The sequence below is a fragment of the Triticum dicoccoides genome, chromosome 2B (genome assembly GCF_002162155.2).
Source record: "Triticum dicoccoides isolate Atlit2015 ecotype Zavitan chromosome 2B, WEW_v2.0, whole genome shotgun sequence".
NCBI lineage: Eukaryota > Viridiplantae > Streptophyta > Magnoliopsida > Poales > Poaceae > Triticum > Triticum dicoccoides.
The window spans coordinates 619,537,871-619,546,511 of NC_041383.1; the positions used below are offsets into that span (position 1 = coordinate 619,537,871).

The 8,641-nt window shown below is 49.4% G+C and overlaps 1 protein-coding gene across 2 annotated transcripts; it reads right to left on the reverse strand.

Annotated features, from left to right (window-relative positions):
• Positions 1-731: 731 nt before the first annotated feature.
• Positions 732-7,794, reverse strand: LOC119365191 (protein indeterminate-domain 4, chloroplastic-like). Of its 2 annotated transcripts, none has more exons than XM_037630801.1 (4): positions 7,546-7,794; positions 6,715-7,013; positions 4,922-5,321; positions 732-2,375 (listed from the first exon to the last, which is right to left on the reverse strand). In XM_037630801.1, exons 2-4 carry the CDS (start codon positions 6,935-6,937, stop codon positions 1,160-1,162), a joined length of 1,839 nt encoding a protein of 612 aa, XP_037486698.1. In that variant the 5' UTR covers positions 6,938-7,013; positions 7,546-7,794; the 3' UTR covers positions 732-1,159. The 2 variants fall into 2 exon arrangements, with proteins under 2 accessions (XP_037486698.1, XP_037486699.1); XM_037630802.1 differs by lacking the exon at positions 7,546-7,794 and adding an exon at positions 7,099-7,411.
• Positions 7,795-8,641: the final 847 nt, after the last annotated feature.

Genomic DNA, 8,641 nt, shown 5'->3' on the forward strand with positions numbered 1-8,641 from the left:
GACTCCTAGAAAAAAAAGCCCATGTTTGGTAGCAAGATGGATTCGCCCCGTCTTGAGAAGGAGTGTTGTTGTATGATTACCATATAACGTGATTCCCTGAAAGAAGGGATTGGTGAGGAACGATACATAATTTCCCCAAATCCTCTTCATCCTCCCTCGAATCACTAATCTCTCAAATCTCCGATGATTTTGAACAGGATGTCCCTTCTCCCCCTTCCTCTATATCATGGAAACTACCTATTAACACATGGGCTATTTGGAACTAGCCACAAGAATATCTCCCGAATTTGCAATACCGCACCCTCAACCTAGTAACTGAGAAACTTGATTGTAATAATAAATTAAAAAACAAACTCTTTATGCTGGAGCCAAACCACCTTTTGACCGGACATGAATTGATGTTTTTTATATAATTTGTATACAAATACAATTAGAAGAAAAACATAACTTTTTTCAGCGACTAAATTAGTAATTTACCCTTGTTTGTCAATTTGGGAGCTATTGCTCCATATAAAATCTCCATGTTCCAAAATGGTATCATTTCTATCCACATTAGGCATGATTATTAACTGTATACAAACTCCACAAAAAATATCTAGCAATACTTTTTCTGGAGGAAAAAAATCACCAATTCACTTTCTGAATATGATCTAGCATGATTAATTGCATTGTAACAACAGCATTGTTTTATTACAAGAGGAGGGGAATAAGAAAATGATTAAAAAGGGGCATTTTTTTGGTTTGAAAGTTCAAAATAGTCTTATTGGTTCTTCTATCTCGGGAACTATATTTAACCCAACAAACATCCAATTACAGGGAAGGAAAACAGACGACAAGAACAAGAACACAGACTCCAAACTCCTCGACGACCAAGCTAGGGTCGTCATCACATGCAAGCGTTCACTCGCACTAGCTAATTACTTAATTAGTCTCAGAAGACGCCTCTCTTTCACGGTACTCCAAGTCTTCAGGCCATGGAGAGCTTAGCTAGGTAGCCTTATCCCATGCATGTAACCTTACTCATGCGATCAACTTAGTTGCTAACTCGCTAACCTTACTCCTCTCATGCATGCATGCGCTAATTCCAGGTTGCTTCAAGTCTCAGACTCACTCTACAGATCGGAGCTTACGGCTTGTGTAAGCTTGATCGATCCGTCGATCATGGCATCCGGCCTCCGTTGAAGGACGAAGCCGACTTCATCTCGGCCTCCAAGGAGCTCATGTCGCTGCTGCTCTGATGGTGGTCTCCTCTCGGTGTCGATATCCCGCGCACGATGCCGCCTCCGCCCACGCCAAGAAAGTCCCGCGTCATGTCGCCGCCGCCGCCGCCGCCAGCACCACCGCCGTTGCCACCAACACCACCTCCTCCCTGGCTGTATTTCACCTCGTGCTGATCCATGTCGCACATCCTCGGATCAAACATCCCGGCGGGACCGCCGTTAGCGCCGCCAAACATCGCCGCGGCATTGACGCCGCCGCCAGCAGCCAGAGAGTTCATCAGCTCGTTCAGGTTCGCATCGTTCTGGTCCATCTGCTGCTGCGGTGTCCCCTGTCGCGCGTGCGGCGAAGAGCCCACGAAGCCCCGGAACATGGACGCCGCGCCGTTGGGGCTGGAGGTCGCGCCCATCTGCGCTGCCTTCTGGAGCAGTGCGGTCGCAGACATCTGAGGCAGCATGGGCGCCTGGTCGTTGTACATCCCAGCCTGCGAAATGTGATCACCACCAACAAAGTTCCCGCCGAAAATCGCCGCTGCCGATACCTCAGAGCTGCCGCCGCCGCCTCCGCCAGCTCCGCCGCTGAACTGGTCGTTGCTCATCATTCCCTGGCTTGCATGCTCATGACTAGACCCCGAGCTATTGCCATTGTTGGAGAAGAATCCCAGGTTGAAGAGTCCATGGCCCGAAGAGGCGGGCCCTCCCGCACCATTGCCCTGGAGGTCTGGGAGCTGCATGAGGCCGTGGAACGGCTTGGACTGCAGGTAGGAGTGTGGCCCGTTTCCCGCATCGTCGCCGAAATCCTGCCCCGGCGCCGCGTTGAGGAAGAAGGCCGACTGGGGCTGCTGCTGAGGCGGGCGGAACGCAGACGCGCCAGAGGGCGACAGGAGGTGGTCGAGGCGCGCGGCGATGCTGCTGCTGCCTCCGCCGGCCGCTCCACCCAGGCGCAGGAGCTCCGGGGACGGGTGGTGGTGGTGGCCGTCGTGCTGCAGGGTGGAGTTGAGGTGGGATCCCACCTGGGACAGGCTCAGCGCCATGTTGCCAGCGTTAGTAGCCCCGTAGAGGTGGCTGGTGAGGCTGCTCAGGCTCGTCGGCGGCAGCCTGGCGCTCTCCTGCGCCAGGGCGTCGCAGAAGGCCCTGTGGGTGATGAAGCTGTCCCTCCTGCATACAATAACACAACAGAAAATAATCAGAAACACGATAAACATCAGCACACCACACCACACCATCAGTCACATGTCGTCATGTGCTCTCGCACCACACCACACCGCGCTGCTCTGGTCTCTGCTCGATCTGCAACTTAGGTCAGAGCGCAGGCAGCGCCGTCGCATGCCAATGCATGGGCCGTGCAGTAAAAGTGAACAGTAAAGTTGATGTGAGAAGAGCTTGAGAAGCCTGAAAAGCGAACAGCTAGCGCCCTGCACCGGGCTGCATGGCGACGACGCATGCATGACACGCTGGACGGGAAGGTGGGCGCGCGCCCCGAGGCGTGCTAGCGGCATCTCGGGCTAAGATATTGTTTTCTGATCGACATGTGAGCACTGCGCAACTGGCCGCGGGACGGGACGACGGGCGGACGGACCGACTGTGCCACTGAATGTTGTGTTTGTAGCTGGTGGTATCTCATGCATCTGAACAGCGCCATTCCCAGTGTCCACAGCTGCTACAGCGACAGGGTGCGCATCTCCCCCTTGTGCACCAGCCAGGTCACAGTAAAAGAAAGAAACAGCTTGCAAATGTGGTGGCCGTGGTTTTTATCTCTGTTCAAGTAACATATGTTTCCAAAGGGGGAATAGGGTTTGACTACTATCGCTAGTGTACCACCACACCTTGCTGTCCAAAGACTAGTGCTAAAATTAGGAAACTGGTAGTATGGGTCAAAGGTGTTGGGTATAGTATGAATCCATGCATGCATGCACCACAAAGCAAGCTCAAGATCCCAGAAATCGATGTGTGTCAGTCAAGGGAGAGGCCGCGCCGGGGAAAGAAGAAATCTCATCATAGCTTGCCATGCTACGCCTTTCATAGGTTCCACTAGTAGGAAGCTTCAGGGCTCCTTTGATTCAAAGAAATTGCATACGATTTTTGGAGGATTTGAACCCTTAGGAATTTTTTCTGTGTTGCTCGTTTGATTCGTAGGATTGGCATTCATAGGAATTTTTTCATAGGATCCATTTGTACTATATTTTGGAAGAAAATTTTCATCCACTCAAACCTCTTTGTAGAATTCCTTTGTTTTTCCTGTGTTATCAAACATTCTTTCAAATCCTGTAGGATACTATGGGACATGCCATCCTATTCCTGCATTTTTTCTATTCCTGCATTTTGACAATCCTGCGAATCAAAGAGGCCCTGAAAGGAGAAAGGCTTCCAGACAAAGACATCAGACATTGTCATGCACACGAACACACACACCAAGGAGCTGCGTAGAGCAGAAAACTTTGCGAGGCTGGTAAGCTCGCCTCCCGAGGCGCCTTGACACAGGAAAAAGCAAAAGCCTGCGCCAGTGAAACTTAAAAAAGCCTACTGCCCCCCAAATCAAGGAGCTCAAAACAAAGAATGCCAATTATTCGTACTTAGTGTACTCCACCTCAACAGCTGAATGTGTAAAAACGATGATATGGACGCATATGGAACATACTATAGCTTCTAAACTTGGAAAAAAAAACATGCACTATAGATTTACGCTCAGAGAAGAAGCGCCGAATTGTTTCTTTTTTTTATATCATCAGGTCTCTTCCCTTGGAGGAACAGTGAAAAAAGAGACGACACTCCATTGCTCATGAATGCAACTCCTGCTGGTGTTTCCCTAAGTGCTAACTCCCCATTGGAGAATTTTATGCCAAAACCATGAAAGAGAGGAGTGACCACTTGAATGAATATGAATGCACCTTAAGTCAATCAATGAATGAACAGTTCCTCAAATTACACTTGCAACTAGGCTGGCGATGCATGGGCGATGAGACATGGGATGGACATTGCGACGCATCCATGAAAAGGCGTGGGCCTCTCTCGCTGGTCGCTGCCACGGCCAACGAACGGCTCTGCCACATCTTAGCCGGCCAGCCAACTCACATGAGAAGTTTAGCTGCCTACTCCTACATGGCAGCCAAGCGATGCAGTAGAAAGAGAAAACTATGGAAGAGAGAGAGGGTAAAAGAGAAAGCCTGCATGCTGCTGACGAGTTGGACCAGGAGGAATGCGGGTCTACAGGACAGTGTAACAGATGTCTTAGTCTGTAGCGTGTGTCTGGCTAGAGAGAGGGGAGAGAGCTTGTTTCTGGTTCCATCTTCCCAAGGCACCAAGCTAGGAAAGGGAAAGGATGGCTTCTGGGCAGTGCCAAAGGACTCAAAATATTCCAGCCCATTTCACGTGCGAGCAGTTTCACTGTGCGCCCTCTCTCTCACTCCCCTTCGTCGCCCGCGGCCGTCTCTATTGCTTTCCTTCTCAGCAGGCTAGCCAGAGAAGGAAGGAAGCAGGAGCTCGAACAACAACAATGTCCATCGACATCGGCACAAGGCCATTCAAAACCCTAACCCTAAACCAAAGCAGTGCCCATTATGGTATGTACGCGCAGTGCCATGCATGCAGCGAGGCCTGATCGATTTCACGTACATTCTATCTATGTAGACATCGGAGCGGTAGAAATGCAGGAGGCAGTATATAGGTAGAAGAAGCTGGGTAGGGAGCAGTGGCTGGTAAGTTACCGGGAGAAGAGGGTGCCGCAGTCGCAGCGGTACTCGCGGGTGCCGCAGATCTTGGAGTGCGCCTTCCAGTCCGACTGCACGGCGTAGCGCTTGGAGCACTTGTCGCACTTCCACTTCTTCTCGCCGTGCTTGCGGCAGAAGTGCTTCTTGATGCCGGTGAGGTCGCCCAGGGCGCGGGACGGGTCGTGGTGGACGCACGTCGGCTCCGGGCACAGGTACACGCGCCTGCGCTGCACCTGGTTCGGGTTCTTCTGCTTCAGCTTCCATGGCAGGTTGTGGCCGCGGCGGTGCAGCTGCAGATTCTGCTCGCGCTGGAACCCCTTGTTGCACACCTCGCACACGAACCGGTTCGTCGCCATCAGCGTCTTGGGCGACAGCGCGATCACCTCCGCGTCCGGGTCTGCAACCAATTCCACCATGCATTTCATCATCAAATACAGTGCATATAGACAAATATGACAATTAGCTTTGCATACAAAAAAGGTATCCCAATTGATGACTCGATACGTCATGCATAACACAATCAATAAAACGCTTGGAAATTAAGAATGGGTGGCCATATATTTAGGGCGTTCCATGCTTGGACAGGTAGGAAGGATATATATGCTTCTAGAAGAGCAAATATTTGAGCAAGGGTCTTATTAATTATATGCTGTGGGAAATTTCTTAATGTTGGAGTATTAATTTTCCTTATCTGTGAGGCGCTCGCACATGATCAATGAGTGAATAATCCCATTGGAGCTAGTAGAAATCACGGATTAATTTGAGAAGATATCGTTGCTTACTTCCCTGGGTGGGGGCCGGTGAGCTAGAGAGTAGAGACAAACTAGAGCACGGAGAAGAGAATATTTGCATGAGATTTTGGGGAAGAAAGAAGTTTGCAGGAAGTGATATAGAGAACAAAGGAATTGTCATGGATTGTGCCCTCGCTCCTGCTTGCACCTCATAATTGGGGAAAATAATTGAATGAGCTCCAGTAGAGAGGATGACAGCTCATGTACATGGAATCTTGGAGCAAGAAAAAAAATAAGAACCGGATATTTTTCCTCAAAAATATATCCAACTAGTATAGTATACGGTTCTTCTTTCCTACCAAAGATACATAAAAACTAAAAAAATCGAGTTAGAAATTTTGGAACCAACTGATCTGATGAGAACACGAGACTTTGGAAGAAGAAGAAACCGGCCGTAACAAGGAGGAGCCTACTCGATCTAGAGCCACGAGTAAAGTACCCTAGTTCCTGTTCGTCACCTGAATTAATTGTCCTCCTTTCAGGTGATAGTACAGAGCTTTAAATGAACTCGTATTGATTAGCAAGGAGCGAATTGAAGGCCAAGTATCTTCCTCGAGGCTACAGCTAACTTCGAATTGAAGTAGACCCTGAGTATAGGGGAACGGATCCAGTGAACCAGGGATAGATGAGAAATTAAGGAGTTACAGTAAAAGAGTACAAGCTGGGAAATTAGGGAGTGAAATTAAGGCGTGTGTAGTAGCAAGAACAGACTGTCGCTCAATTACACACACGTCAGTTACTACACACAAAAAAAGGTGCAAATTCTCCAGCAGTACCAAGTATTAATTCACTACCAAGCAAGAAACAAAGCAGGAAGTAACTGAGTAAATAAAAGAGAAGATACTGAAAAATAGAGAGAGAAAACCCCAAGTGTGCGCATGTGAGAGAAGATGCTTGCACTGTCAGGAACCAAACGATAAGACGCCAATCAGTCCAGACAAGACCTTGCAGTTAGCATGCATGACTGGAAATATTAACCAGGGTCCACGATTAGATTACCGGGTAGAGTCCTCTTCTTCTTGGCCGGTGGTGCCGCCGCCGGAGCGCCCTGGCTGGACGCAGCAGGCGCCGCGCTCCCCACGCCGGACAGTGCCACCGCTGCCAGCTGCTGCTGGTGCTGCTGCTGCTGCTGTGATATCAGCGGTTTCATCTGGTCTTGCTGGTCCCCATCCCTCATCCCGAAGAACGCCGCCGCTGCCGCTGCCGATGAATTCGATGCCATCGCCTCCCAACCTACGTCGTCACACCAACTCCGGATTGTTCTTGGATTGGCAGTGCTCCTTCTTCTTCCCCCTTCGCTGAAACAAAGCAAGATTTTCCATGTGAGACGTCGCAATTAAGAGAGTAAAAACTGACACTGCACAGCGCATGCAAGCAAGCGACCATGAGAGAGAGATCTGGAAGACTCTTGCTCCCCGAGGAAAATTAAGGAGGAGAAGGACGAAGACGACGAAAGAAGCACAACTGGTTGGGAGGATGAGGGAGCAGATGGAAAGGCCCCAAAATTCCCTGAGCGCGTGATGGCTATACCTATCTCATATACCTTGGAACCGATCTGAAACAACAAACAAATCGACAAGAAGCCAAGAAAAACTCCAAGGCCTCGGCCGCTTAGGACCCTTCCGAGATTAACAAAAGAACAAAGTGGACAGGGAAATCCAAACAAACAAACAGTTGCACTCAAAACAAAGTAAAAAAAGAGAGAGAAGGCATACGAACAAAAGCTCGCAAACACCCACACCCACAGAACTCACATACACACAGATATTTAAAAATTTGGAAAGGAACGCAACAACGAACTAGAGGAGGAGGAAAAAAAACATGGGATACCTCACTCTCTCCCTGCTAGCTTCGTCTCTTGCTTGAAACTGAGGGGATAGAAGTGGAGGAGAGGGGGCGGAGGAGAGGGCCGGGGAGGAGGCTAAGAGGGTTGTTGTCTCATTTCTTTCATCTCCTTGTCATACTTTTCTTTCTCTATCTATCTCTTCCCTCCCACGCTCTTATATGCCCCCCTCTCGCTCTATAAAATTAATTGCTGAAATCTTGCCTCTGCTCTTTCCCAGGCCTATGCACACCATGGAAATATATAAAAGATGGGGATTATATATACAGGCCGGAGCAGGAGAAAGGGGGAGAGGAAAGAGAGAGGGGATGGGGGCGGGGGCAAGCTCACGCAGCCCAGCGGCGTCGTGGAGCGTGTGAGGGTCGGGTCCACCGACTGCTGCGTGGGGCTTACCTCTCGCCATCTCACACGCGCGCGCGCAAGGCCTTTTCTTTTCCCCTTGGTTTAGTTTTGGTTTTCTTTAGGGGTTTATTGTTGTGCGATTGCAGCCGTGTGCTTAAGTTTCGTGCCTTGCTAGCACGTTACTACAAATTAAAAGCATGGCTTTGGATCCCCCCTGTTCACCTAACTTCTGTTAGACTGTTTTAACCTTTTTGGTGATGCTAGTTTGCACGCATATGTTTGGCCATGTTGTGCAACAAACATCACATTCTCCATCTGAACGTTTATGAGTAAGCCACAAACATAAATCTGTAAAGGAGCAAACCGGCCTAGGAACTTTTTGTTGCGCAATCTGTGGTACAAAAAATGGCTATACCAAGTTACCAACCACCGCGTATTGCCATTGAATTACCTGCAAACTAAAAACATAGAGAACGTTACATTGATATGTAAAAAAAACATTGTCGTTGCGGCCACCGTTGTAAACAAGAACAATGTAATCCGGGAGGAACGCAACAACTCACCATCGACAGAGGAATGACCTAGAGCGACTCATGAGGTGATTCGTGTAGTGATAATGGTGGTACACGGGAGCAAGACGTCACCATGGGGAACTTCAAGGTTCATACCCCCCGAGCGGCTCCCCTCTTACCCTTTCCTATGCCCAGCCCCATGACTCCACCCTAATTCATTCTGATCAAC